Source organism: Mesoplodon bidens (assembly GCF_964165515.1).
Source record: "Mesoplodon bidens genome assembly, chromosome: 16".
Lineage (NCBI taxonomy): Eukaryota > Metazoa > Chordata > Mammalia > Artiodactyla > Ziphiidae > Mesoplodon > Mesoplodon bidens.
Genome location: NC_138173.1, coordinates 12,182,473 through 12,196,324, shown reverse-complemented (window position 1 = coordinate 12,196,324; position 13,852 = coordinate 12,182,473). Strand labels below are relative to the sequence as shown.

Here is a 13,852-nt window from a genome sequence, read left to right as displayed (position 1 = left end):
ACAGTTAGTGACTGGACACACAAGAGAGAATGTGTTTGATTACCTGTCATTCCACCAGTGGGATGTTAATGGAAGGTAAGATGAGAGATGATGATCTGTTGATCCTTAGTCTTCACTTTGATGTTTTGTATTATGAACATTTCACTTAACTTAGTTAGATTCTAGAATTTAAAGATAACATTCATGCCCTACAAGACAGCTTGTAACCAATGTCTTTTATTTTGTCTGGTGCCCCCAGAAACTTTGGTTCATTCTAACACTGCAGGGACACATGACTGTTAGACTCATGGAAAGAAAACGTATCCGTATCCAATGTGGAACCACATTTTTTTTTTCCTAGAGTTTTTCTTCTTGCAGGATTTTTATCCCTATCCTTTAGAACTCTTACAGCGTATAAACTACTTTATTCTCCATTCCATCTCCTTTTCCTCTGAATAAAATTCTCTTAAGGAAAGATTTGAAATGATACCTCATTAGGATTTGAGATGTTTGAGTTGAATAATTAATTCTTAAAGTCTTATATATAACTTGGGACCTGGCTTCTCAATATGAAGGATTGTTTGAAACTAGATTTTGTCTTTCTGCTTCATAGTGTTTGTATAGTGTATTGAAGCGATGGAGTGAAAGGTAATAATTCTTAGGAAGTCAAAGAAAAACTGATTACTAATCTAACCACACTCCTCATTAGATTTCTAAATGCTGATAAAACTGGCGATTTGCCCCTTCATTCTTAGCTCTTTAATTGAAAGTACAAATAAAGTACCTCTTCTCTCCTAGAAATATGGCATGGCAGCCGATTAATTTTAAGAACTATTTGTATGTAACTAGAAGGGGTCCAACAAAGATAGGGGTATGCACAGTTTTGAGTCGCTCTACTCACCTTTTACTCCTTTTATTTCAGCTCAATCTGAAATCGAAGTTTCTGTGTCTGCAAGGAATATCAGAAGGTTACTAAGTTTCCAGCGGTATCTTAGATCGTCACGCTTTTTCCGTGGTACCAGCGTTTCGAATTCTCTAAACATTTTAGATGATGATTATAATGGACAAGCCAAGGTGTGTATAGCTTTTTCAAGAAAACATTAATTTTTAGATAAGTTTAACGAAGCCTTGTTTTTCCCATATGGTACTGATTTATAGAGCCTTTTTTTGTATGTGAAATCAGTTGAACCCGTTTTTCAGGTTTTCCCTTTAGAGCAGCTAGCTGTTCATCCTATAATTAGGTATTACAGAGCAAGGAACATTTCTGAAGTAACTAAAATAATGAAAATGTTTTCAATTTATTATAACAGCAAGTAGATCAATAGAATGTTAAGCTATAAGATCACACTTAACGCTGGGAAGAATATTATGTATTGTCTGATCTAATTTCTGTATTCTGTAGTTAAGAACAGTATGGCCTTAAAAAAAAAAAAAAAGAACACTATGGCCTAAATAGTATAAGGAACTTGGTTGAGCTCCCCCAGCACGGGAAGACTCATGACTTTCAGTCAAATGATTTTTCATTGTCTCTTGTATCAGTGAGATATTTGGAAGATTTAGATTTTTTAAAAATTAAACTCAGTGATTGTGTGCATTGTTTTCTTTATATAGTTTAAAAGAAGTATGTTAATGAAGGTGGAAGTTAGTTGAGGTTGTTTTTGACCAAATGAGGATTTTTTAATAATCTTATGTTTCTAATATTTGTAAAAGTATTCTTTGACTTAATACTTACAGGCCAGATGTTGTCAAGTTTGTGTAGATAGGGTCGGGGTACCCACTCTACGGTTATACTAAAGTGAAACAATTTGCCTCCCAGTTTGATAAAACAAATCAGTGGAAAAGTACTGATGCTTTCCTTAAATTTTAAAAAGTTCACAAGTTTTGTCTTTTAGAATGAGAATATTATGTGTATCATTGGTTGTTAGTATTATAATCTCAACCAGTAGTACCTTAATGTTGCTTATGTCGATTAGGTCATAAATGTATATGACAGTGAAGTTTTGGATACAAAACAAAAATTTTTTCTTGAAAATAAAGTTCACAAAATTTTCAGGTTACAAATATATGGTGTATAAATATCTATTTGAGTTTTAGGGTTGTGGGATTTATTTACTTGGCCGAAATAACCATCAACCTAAAAATTAATGTAGTAAATGCTATTGACTATTTTATAAGGATATTTAAAGAATATAAATAAATACCCATAAGTTGGGAGTGTATTTTCAGAAAACGAATAACAAATAATTTAAGTGTAGTATAGTGTAGATGTCTGGTGCCTAGGTTCCAGAATCAGACCACCTGACTTCAGATCCTAAGCTCTGTTACTTTCTTGCTGAGCAAATTAGAACTTTTTGCCTCTTTCCCCATCTATAAATGAGGATTGAAAACAATGCCTGCTTGATAGTGTCGGTATGAAGAGTAAGAGTGAGTAAAGAGTAAAGCACTTTTAACAGTACCTGGGATATAGCAAGTGTTCGGCTATTATAATTTACTTTTATTCGATTTTAAAAATCTGGTTTCTAGACCATGCAGTGTATGAACCACACTTCTGTGATGCTAAGTTATATTAGAACTCTTGACCGTTCATGGGAGTATAGGAATAAGTCGAAGGGAGCACTAACCTTACCTATACATTTATTAACTGGAAAACAAAATAATAATTGTGTTTTCAAATGGAGTTTATCCCTCTGGACAGGTTTTGGAGCCGTTTGGAAAGGTCATGATTAAAAGGAGAATGATACTTAACATTTCTTAAAGTAAATCAGCCACTTCCCATTTTCATTAATTTCCTGTGGACTGTCTACAAAAGATAGAGAATGTTACTGAAATTAAATTACAGTAGGAATGTTTGGTTTTCATTTCAGTGTATGCTGGAAAAAGTTGGAAATTGGAATTTTGATATCTTTCTATTTGATAGACTAACAAATGGTAAGTGAAGAATTTGACTTACTCAAGTTAATGTACTCTTGAGATTGCTGCACTGATGGTACAGCTGCTGGTGGGCTGCTGCTTTCATTACTTAGGTTAGGAGCCCTCCGCTGGCAGAGGGAGCATTGTTGTGTTGCTTCTTTAGTGACTGATTTGTAAGCCTAGAGAATCTATCTAAATTTTTATTTTTTGATTATTACTCTTAGTAGTCATCAAAAGTAACCACTGTCATCATCACTTGGGCATCCCTTATTAATGCTACCGTTGTTAATAACCCAAGGCGAACATCACTATCTCCTCGTTCTTGATTTTTCTTTTTTGGTTTCTTTTGTACTGTAGTCACAGTGACATCCTCTGATCTTGTATTCCAGTTTTGATAGCCCCAGATATGTGGTAGATTAATGACCTTTTGAGAGATGGCTTTTCTTCTAGCTCTGGCTCCTAGGCTTTCCTTTCTCTGCTCACTTGAGAGATGGCGTGTTAATGATCAGCAACAGTGGTTCCTCCTGGCACTGCTTCTCCATGGCGGGCTTGGGTGGGGTGGGAAGAGCTCGTGGCTTCTTGAGGGGGCGTATCAGAATCTACGGAAAGTATGAGTACTTTGAAAAAGACAGGTGATTCTTTTTTTTTTTTTTTTTTTAGATGTTGGGGGTAGGAGTTTATTAATTAATTAATTAATTTTTGCTGTGTTTCGTCTTCGTTTCTGTGCAAGGGCTTTCTCTAGTTGCGGCGAGTGGGGGCCAGGCAAGCAGGGGCCACTCTTCATCGCGGTGCACAGGCCTCTCACTATCGTGGCCTCTCTTGTTGCGGAGCGCAGGCTTAGTAGTTGTGGCTCACGGGCCTAGTTGCTCTGCGGCGTATGGGATCCTCCCAGACCAGGGTTCGAACCCATGTCCCCTGCATTAGCAGGCAGACTCTCAGCCACTGCGCCACCAGGGAAGCCCCAAGACAGGTGTTTCTGATCTGTTTACCTCTTTCTGAGTTTTGTTTTGCTTTGCGGGAAGGGTTCATTTTTCTTTATTCTGTTTGGGAATGGGAACAGAATTCCCTTTGAGAATCATTCTTTATTTAGTGTAAAATTTTTGGCATTAAAAAAAAAAAGGTGGGCTTCCCTGGTGGCGCAGTGGTTGAGAGTCCGCCTGCCGATGCAAGGGACACGGGTTCGTGTCCCGGTCCGGGAAGATCCCACATGCCACGGAGCGGCTGGGCCCGTGAGCCATGGCCGCTGAGCCTGCGCATCCGGAGCCTGTGCTCCGCAACGGGAGAGGCCACAACAGTGAGAGGCCCGCGTACCGCAAAAAAAAAAAAAAAAAAAGGTGGTACCTGTTGTCCAGCTAGACTTGGCCCCTTTTGCCTTAATATGTTTTAAATGAAGCAGAGTGGAAAGTTCACTGAGAGAAAGTCAGTTCTGATGGTTGAGAATGAAATAAATGTGATTCACTGCTGTACTTTGAAATCACTTTGTTTTCTTTTTTTACTTTGGAATAAAGCTCCTTTCCTAAGAAAGCCAAATATTGGAAATGGACAAGCAAACAGAACTGTCTTCATCTTGAGAATAGCATGGGTCTAGCTTTTTAGTATCAGTACGTCATTCACTCTGAGCTGTATGGCCAGGCGTAGTGAGGATACCTTTGTGATCACCTTGTGGTTGTCTGTGGACTGCTGACTGAAAGTAAACTGGAGCGACCCAGGCACAAGTGTAAAGACAGTAAAGTTCTCCTCAGTGGCGGAGCCTCCCTCCCGCTTCCCTGCCTTTTGTTTTTCCCCCTTTTCTGTTCCTGCTCACCTCTCTTTTGCCCTCTGGTGACTAGTGCCTGTTCCTCTCCCTGCCCCCACTTGGGCCTGTCCACACAGAAAAGGCTCTAATATCATTTAGGGCCTATCAGAGGCTCTTGATATCAACTGTCCTTCCTTGCAGCCATCCCCTTTTTGAAAATATAGGTGCCTCAACTTCTCCTAGATCTGGGAAAACTCCCCTTTCTTAATGCAACACAAATATTACTTTAGTCATTATCTCAAGATAAACATAGATAAGACAGTGCCGCCCTTAACACCTTCAAGGTCTAGCCTCACATAAACACCGAGAGCTCATAGCCTATTCTTAGCCTCCTGGGACACTTGTCACCCACTGAAATAGTTGATTGTTTTCCTCTAGATTTTATTTTTAAAAAGAACATACCTGCTAGTCAGGGGGCGTGGCGATAAAAGTGGAATGAGGGTGACAGTGCAGGATGGGCGGGAGTAACAGCCACTAGTCCACGTCAGTTAACTTAGCACTTGGCTTTCCTTTACTCATCTCACTCCTTGTTTGTGGAGAAGGTGGCCGAATGGTTTCTTCTTGGAGTTGTTAGGGGCTAGTAGAAACGACCCATGGTTAGCCACCCACCTGTGCTTTTACAGATGGTGATATGTATGTTCTGTTCATTCCAGTCACCCAGACGTTACAGGAATTCTATACATGAAGAGGTATTATTGGGAAACAAGTGGGCAGGAGAAAATTCCTTTCACTTGCGTTATTTAATTGGATCTGCTTTCCTTTCAAAGGTGCTTAGCCTGAAGTGAATTCTGGATGATATACGTACATAGTCTCCAAGTATATAGTTTTCCCTTCTTGCTATTGATCCGGTGTGTTCTGTGTTTCTTCCTCTGGTGATTTCCCAAATGATGCTGTGAGGAGGGCCAGGAAGAAACAAAACTCTGATTCCCAGCTTGTCCACTGCAAAGCGGGAAGTAGTTACTCTCTGGTAGGATATATTTGATGTTGCTTTTGCAGGAATGAGTTAGGTTACATCAGATAGCAAGATAGGGCTTGTCTCCCCCAAAAGTCACCTGGCGCATGAGGACCCTCGTGGCCAGGCCTGTGTTATAGCCGTAGCCCAGTCCTACCAGCTCCCAGGTATTGAAGAGAATCACGTCCTAAAACCTGTCGAGAGCCGTAACACCTCAGGCAGGTCCGTCCGTTGATATATCTTTATATAAAGGGTAACTTTTCTATAAGCACAATTTTCTTTTCCAAGAAGGTGTTTCCATTCTCATATAAAATAACTTCTTCTATGCCTGTTTCTTGTTTAACGTATCGACTAAGCATCATCACTTGCTTTGACATGTTTCGTTGACTTGTGTTCTTACTTACTGGTATTAAATCAGCTGGTATCTTATAAACTGAAAATGAGAAAAAGTGTTGCATACAGTTTTTCATTTTGATATGGGCGGTACACTTTGTTAGATTGGTTCTTGTCAGATTCCCCTAGGGTTCTTGGTGGAGGACATTTGCCTGAATTCCAGATGAGGGTTTTTTTTTTTTTTTTTTTTAAAGAAGATGTTGGGGGTAGGAGTTTTTATTAATTAATTTATTTATTTTTGCTGTGTTGGGTCTTCATTTCTGTGCGAGGGCTTTCTCTAGTTGTGGCAAGCGGGGGCCACTCTTCATCACGGTGCGCGGGCCTCTCACTATCGCGGCCTCTTGTTGCGGAGCACAGGCTCCAGACGCGCAGGCTCAGTAGTCGTGGCTCACGGGCCTAGTTGCTCCGCGGCATGTGGGATCCTCCCAGACCAGGGCTCGAACCCGTGTCCCCTGCATTAGCAGGCAGATTCTCAACCACTGCGCCACCAGGGAAGCCCCAGATGAGGGTATTTTACCATTTGATTGCAGCTTTCTTAAAACTTATTCTAGATCCTAGAAATTGATCATTTATTTCATTAGGTTTGGGAAACAATTTTGGGAGAATCCTGTGATTACCTAAATATACAGAATGAATATATATTCTTTTTTTTAAATTGAGGCATAATTGACATATAACATTATGTTAGCTTCAAACATACAATGTAATGATCTGCTATTTGTAAAATAGCAAAATAGTCATGGTTTTATTCATTATGATGAGAATTTTTAAGACCTTCTCTCAGCAGCATTCAAATACACAATGCACCCATTTTGTCCCCTTGCCCCACCTCTGACAACCAACCGCTGGTCTCTTCTCTGTATCTGTGAGCTCGAGATTTTGTTGTTTTTGTTTTAGATTCCACATATAAGTGAGATTATACAGCGTTTATCTTTCTCTGTCTGACTTCACTTAGCACAGTTCCCTCAAACTCCATCTGTGTTGTCGCATATGGCAAGATTTCCGTCTTTCTTATGGCTGGGTAATATTCCACTGCATATACACCATGTTTTCTTTATCTGTTCGTCCATCAATAGGCCCTTAGGTTGATTCTATGTCTTGGCTATTGTAAATAATGCTTCAGTGAAGATGGGGGTGCAGTTATCTCTTTGAGATAGTGACTCCATCTCCTTCAGATATATACCAGCAAGTGGGATTGCTGGATCATAAGGTAGTTCTACTTTAAATTTCTTGAGGAACCTCCATGGTTCTCCATAGTGGCTGCACCAGTTTACAGTCCCACCAACAGTGCACCAAGGGTCCCCTTTTCCTCAAATCCTCGCTAACACTTATTATCTCTTGTCTTTTTGATAATAGCCATTCTGACAGGTATGAGTTCATATCTCATTGTGGTTTTAATTTGCATTTCCCTGAGGATTAGTGATACTGACCAGCTTTTCTTGTACCTGTTGGCCATTTGTATGTCTTCTTTGGAAAAATATCTATTCAGATTCTCTGCCCATTTTTTAAAACCAGATTGTTCTTTGAATATACATTCTGAAATATCTCTATATATGCCCTAAGAAAAGTTGGTTGTTACAGTGGTTATAACAGAAACATAGCTCACTTCTTCACAAATGATTCTAGACCACATGGGCTCATGTTTGTACCAGTAGAGTGTTACTAGGATTTGAATGCATTTTTACATTTAACTCCTTAAAGGTAAAAGATTTGAAATGGTTTTTTCTTTCTGCTTGAAGGTGATGTGTCGGATGGTTTTTAGGAAGAGTCTCTCTTGGTTGCCACAGCCTTTCCAGTGTTGCTTATGCAAACCTTGTTCCAGTTAGTTTACTTTTTTCCTCATCTGTGGGCTTCTAAACAGTTGTTCAGGCAGTTTTGGATAATTAGTTTAGCCTGATAGTTCTTTGTAATTCTTCATAAATATTATTACTACAGATTTTCATTATGGGACTAGTTGGGTCTTTTATACATGTTTGTAAGAATCATAGATTTTTTCCGAGAATACTGGAATCATGTTTATGTTATTGTTATTGTCTGAATGCTGGCAGTAATTTATGAGCTCACACAGATTTAAAACCTACAGTCTGTTTAATTGTTAAATAACATAGCATATGCAGCCAAGGCACTTTGCTCTGGTACACCCCCATTCAGAGCAGCGTGGTGGAGGGATGTTTATGAGGAGGTTAAGTGCAGCCATGTTTTAGGTGCTTTGGGAAATTGAATTAAACTTACTCCGTGTGGACAGTTTTCAAAGTTTTCTATCAATTCTAATTACTTTGGTGTCTTTAAAAAAAAACTCATCTATTCAAAAATGTTTATCTTCCAGTTGTTTGGTTTTGGAAAAGTAAAACCAAAAAATCTTTTTTTCTTAGAATAGAAAGAACATGTGATATTTAAAATTCAAAACTGGTAAAATAAGTTGTAAATTTTAGATAGACAAAAAGTAGGACTTAGTTCTCTTTATGTTTTATATTCAAACCTGTATTTCGAAGTACAGTGCAGTTACATTAGCTTGTATTCCTGCTAATATCTCCTCTTCTTCCTTTTTAGGAAATAGTCTAGTAAGTTTAACCTTTCATTTATTTAGTCTTCATGGATTAATTGAGTACTTCCATTTAGATATGATGAAACTTCGTAGATTTTTAGGTAAGTGATTCTAACCTATTTAACAGTAATAAGATTTATACTGGTACTTGTTTAACTTTTCTCTCAATTATATCAGCTGTTGCTCTAAAACTAATCACCCCAAAGTTAGTGGCTTAAAAAAAAACACACACATTTATTTAGCCCCGAGTCTGCAGGGCTGTGGAGCGCTGCTTCTGGTCTGGCTGAGCTTGTTTGTGCCCCCGCCCTTGACACCCAGTGAGCTGCACGGCGGCGTCGTGGGCCTCAGCTGGGACACCGGGCCTGATCCGGCTCAGCTCTACATGATCTCCTGTTAAATTAAAAGGAGGCAGAGGAGTTTGGCACCATAATAGAGCCACTTTAAAAACAAAAAAGGGAAAAAATTATTTTACAACAAGCCGAGCTTCTTCAGAGAGCAGTGGCCAGTTGGCAGGAGAGCGCTGACACATCCAGACCCCCCAGTCCAGCCTGGACACTGGCCTGCCTTGCTGTCCGCCGCATCCCAGTGGCCAGAGCCCGCCAGATGGAAGGGGGGGCCACACCTCCGGGTGGGGAAGCTGCGAAGGCCCAGTGCCGCTGGGGGCTGGGGGTGTGAGGTGAAGAGTGGCTCAGCTTTGCTGTCAGTCTCCCACGTCAGCCACGGCTTCCTCACAAAGATGACACAGTTTCTGTCCTTTCCTAACTTCTTGAAGGCTAAAACCTTAACAGATCCAGGTACACTGCACTTGGGTCTCCTCTTTTTCTGATCCCAGAAATCTCTTGATAGTAAACTTCAAAGATTATTTTGCATATGTTTTAATGTGCAGTGATATTTAAGAGCACTGTGCTAGGAAAAAAACTGGAGTCTTTCACCAAATAAAGAAAAATGTTAGCAGAAAATTAGCAGGAGGATTCTTATTTTTGTAACGAAGGTGATAATATTTTCTTTCCTCTTAATTAGCAAACTAAGATTAATTTATTACCTAAGACGTTGAGAGACTTCTAATGCATATTTATTTACAAATGGTATGCCTGCGATACTGTACTAATACCTGTTATAAAACACATAAATAGATATTAACACGAGTATCTAGAAAGCTATTTTAAAGGATGGGATCAAAGTAAATACAGAATTCGAATGCTGTTCGCCTCTCACCAGTGAGTCCTAGCTCACCGCCTTGGGGTTGGCTCACCACACCTGGACATCACTGGGTTGAGTGTTAGGCTGTGAGGGCCACAGTGCAGGTTTGGTGGCAGTGGGGACAGCTCAACCCCCTCATCCTAGTCTACTTTTTCATGGTAGCGTAATACAGACACTGAGCAGAGAAGGCAGGATTAACAGATCATCCTTCCCTCCTACTGAAAAACTAACTGCAGATCTGAACCTCACCTCACCGGTGGAGCGTCCCAGGGATCGCGTTCACATTCCCCAATATCTGTATTGTTTTAGCCTCATAAAGATTTTTGTCCTCTGGTGAATTCCTAGTTCCTAGAACAGTATCTACTACAATGAGTATTTGTTGATTGAAGTGTACAGTTTTTATTAAACTGAGAAACACTTAAAAAAAAAAAGTCAGAGGAGTGTGGCACAATGATAGATTGACATTTTAAAAGAGAAAAAAAGGAAAAAATAATTTTATAATTTTGACATGAATACCATCGTGCCATTTGAAGAGTTTCAAACAAGAGTCAAAGTGGTGTTGATGCCTTGGGCATACATGTGAGTTATGATAAGTGATTATCATCTCCCCGAATCAGAACAGTTAGCTGATAGCCGCATGAGAAGGGTAAGTGGAGAATGCATAATTGTTGCAATTTTTGTATTTGTACATGCCTCCTGTTCGCAGTTAAATTTGGGGTCTTTTTTTTTCTTCTTTGACGCAGTTATGATCCAAGAAGATTACCACAGTCAAAACCCTTACCACAATGCAGTCCACGCTGCAGATGTTACTCAGGCCATGCACTGTTACCTAAAAGAACCTAAGGTAAGGTGTTGGCATTTACAGTCAGTGAAAATCCTGAGAAAATGCCCTTGATTTAATTTCAAATACTTTTCCTTAAGTTAATGATTTAATCAGACTTAAAATCAGAAGCTTCCTTCACAAGAATGAGATGTAGCTGGATCAAGTTTCCAGGTGTGGCTGTATTTGTTAAGTTGACAGCTAGAGAACTGGGGTGATTGTCGAGAATGAGGTTGGAGAAGCCCAAGCGAGGGTCAGGCTGTACGGCCCGGCCACACATGTCAAGTCACCCGGCGTTTACGCCGAGCTCCACGAGGGCAGGGATGACGCTCGTCAGGTCCCGTGATGAATAGGGAGCTACGGAAGGGAAGCAGGAGACTTCACAGAGCTCTCCTGGCCGTGCGGGGAGAAGAACTCAGACGAGACCAGAAACATGCACGCTGCCCGTCAGGAGCTGTTTCGACAGCCTTGGGGCAGGAGAGAGGCAGATGCTGGGTGAGATCTCTTGGGAATCAGAACATGGAGGATGTGGTGTCTGGATGCATCTAGGGGAGTGAAATAGGGAGAGAAGTCGGTGGAGACTGTCCCCGGCAGCTGAGTGGCAGGTGGGAGTCGCTGTGAGAGAGAGAATGTAGAAAGGGAGGGAGGGCTGGCAGAGATGATGAGCTCTGTCGTGGGCACGTGCGGTTAAATGTATTCGAGCCATATCCGAATGCAGATGTCTAGGAGAGAGTTGGAAAGGAGTCTGAAGCATAGCAGAGAAATCAGGGTTGGGGACCGTCAGCTGTAGATGTTAATGGAAGCCGTGTTTGCCCCTGGGCGTTTCCTGATCCTGGAGGTTATAAAGTTACACCTGCCACCCTTAGCCCTACTTCTAAACTCGCCTCCCCAGGGATCTTAGTTCGGCCGGATGTTGGGTGGGAAGGAGGCTGACTGAGCCAGTTGGCGCTAGTTGATGCCAACTCTGAGAATATAGCCTTGTCGTTGCCAGTCTCCTGATTTTTCAAGAGATGTGGAGTATGTGAAAGTACCCCAATTTTTAAAGTATATTATGACTTAAAAAAATTAACTTTATCGTGGCATCATTTATATGCAGTAGTAAAATGCATACATTTTATGTGTGTAGTTTTGATAAATGAGTACTCCCATGCACCCCAATTTTTTAATTAAAGTTTAAAACAAACTTTGGGCCAAGCCTAAAGTGTCTCTGTTGAACAGTCTTGTGGGAGAAATTGGTAAGTAATCACCATACAGCCAGGGAAGTGGAATGATGGAGCTAAGTGCCCCATGGGACACAGAGGAGATAAACGTAGTCCACGGGGCTGTGAAGGCCTCACCCTCTGACTGGCCACGCCCAGCCCGAAGCCAGGGCTGAGGAGCACCGGCACCCAGCAGGGCCAGAGGGGCAGAGAGAGTGCAGGGCGAACGTGGGTGCAGACACTGTCTTACCCATGCAGCTCTGGCGGCACTAGTTGTAAACACTTTGCCTACGTAGCTCTGATCATTCTTATTTTAAACACTTTTCATCATTAACATACTCAGTGAACACTTCAGTCAAGGCTTCAGTTAAGGATACAGATAAAAGCACTAAGATTTAAAATACAGCAGTTCCCTTCTCCCTTATCATAGAGATAAGAAAATAGAAATAGAGTCACTCAGAGTTGACTGTACCTCTTTTACTTCCCGGTCCTTGACATGGCATCGCATTGTCCAGTGTTATTTGTCCTGTCCGTTTTCCTGGCGCTAAGAATCCCGTGGTAAACAAGACAGGGAAGGTCCCTGGCCTTCAAAAAGTTGCCCTCCCAGTGGGGGGCGGGGGGGGCAGTCTTTAAACAGATAAACAGAACTTTGACCTCTACTGTGGTAACTGCTGCTGTGAAGTCACGTAAATAGGGTGATGTGCTGGGGAGTGACTGGGTGGCTGGCGAGAGCTCACAACTTCAGACAGACGGTCGGGAACCATATACGGGAACCATATAAACCGAGAGGCAGTGTTTGAGAAGGAGGCAGCCACGGAGAAGAATCCAGGTGCAGTGGGGACCGTGAAGAGAAAGCCGTATAGACAGTGTGTAGTGGGAAACCTGCTTCCATTTGTTTGTTTAAACAGCAACTTTTATTTTATGGATTGGTGCTGTTATTGGTTTTCTTTAATTGTCGTTTATTTTTGGCTGCGTTGGGTCTTCGTTGCTGCGCTCAGGCTTTCTCTAGTTGAGGCGAGCAGGAGCTACTCTTCCTTGCGGTGCACAGGCCTCTCGTTAAAGTGGCTTCTCTTGTTGCGGAGCACGGGCTCTAGGCATGTGGGCTTTAGTAGTTGTGGCATGTGGGCTCAGTAGTTGTGGCACACGGGCTCTAGAGCACAGGCTCAGTAGTTGTGACGCACAGGCTTAGTTGCTCCGCGGCATGTGGGGTCTTCCCGGACCAGGGCTCGAACCCGTGTCCCCTGCACGGGGGAATCCGCATTGGCAGGCGGATTCTTAACCACTGTGCCACCAGGGAAGTCCTGCTTTCGGTTTTTATATCTTATGATTTATACATAAGAGCTAATTCCTGGCTCTTCTAAGTAAAAAAAAAAAAAAAGAAAGAAAAAAATATTTGAAAACCAAGAAATTATTGAAAGTTCCTTCTGTGTGTACTTGTATCAGCTCTAACTTTAGTATTTATTTTTTATGTCCTCAAAGCTGAACCTCAGAATATAGATTATAATTTTGTTCCAGTTGAGCCTAACGGCACCTAATAGCAACAGTCAGAAATGGGAATAACATTTGTCTTTTTTTTTAAATCTAGTTTTAAAAATTGCATTAATGTCATTGACTTCCTTGTCTTTGTTAGGAAACTCATAAAGTTTTTTTTCTGATGAAAGATTTTTGTAACAGCAGAAATGTTGCATTTTTATTCAAAAAATTTTTTGCATGTGTGATTTGTTTTCAAACTTAGAACTTACTTTTCCTTCACAGAACTTTAACAACCCAACTGCTGCTTCTCATGTTTCTATTTTTAATAGTTAACTCTTTAATCTGCCTGACTGTTTGATGTCATGTGTAAGTCATACATTAATTTTTAACAATTCTGGATTATTGCATTCTCCCAGGCTGGTACACGTCTGTTCTTCTGCCAAAGTTATCATAAGAATATAACACTTCTGAATATTGCTTAACAAATCACATGTTCATAAGATATCCACAGCCATGCCTACATTTTTATGTCAGGAGGGGATGTGGCTTTATATGCAGTATGCTCCATGGAGCATGCCTTCTGTTC

The 13,852-nt window shown here is 41.0% G+C and overlaps 1 protein-coding gene across 1 annotated transcript in view; it reads left to right on the top strand.

Moving 5' to 3' along the window:
• PDE7A (phosphodiesterase 7A) overlaps window positions 1–13,852 on the top strand; it is a 107,443-nt gene that overhangs the window by 81,534 nt on the left and 12,057 nt on the right. Inside the window, exons 4-7 of the mRNA XM_081258218.1 lie at window positions 902–1,053; window positions 2,844–2,907; window positions 8,580–8,675; window positions 10,518–10,618. Coding sequence (XP_081114344.1) covers window positions 902–1,053; window positions 2,844–2,907; window positions 8,580–8,675; window positions 10,518–10,618 — 413 coding nt within the window. The remainder of the gene's footprint in view (window positions 1–901; window positions 1,054–2,843; window positions 2,908–8,579; window positions 8,676–10,517; window positions 10,619–13,852) is intronic.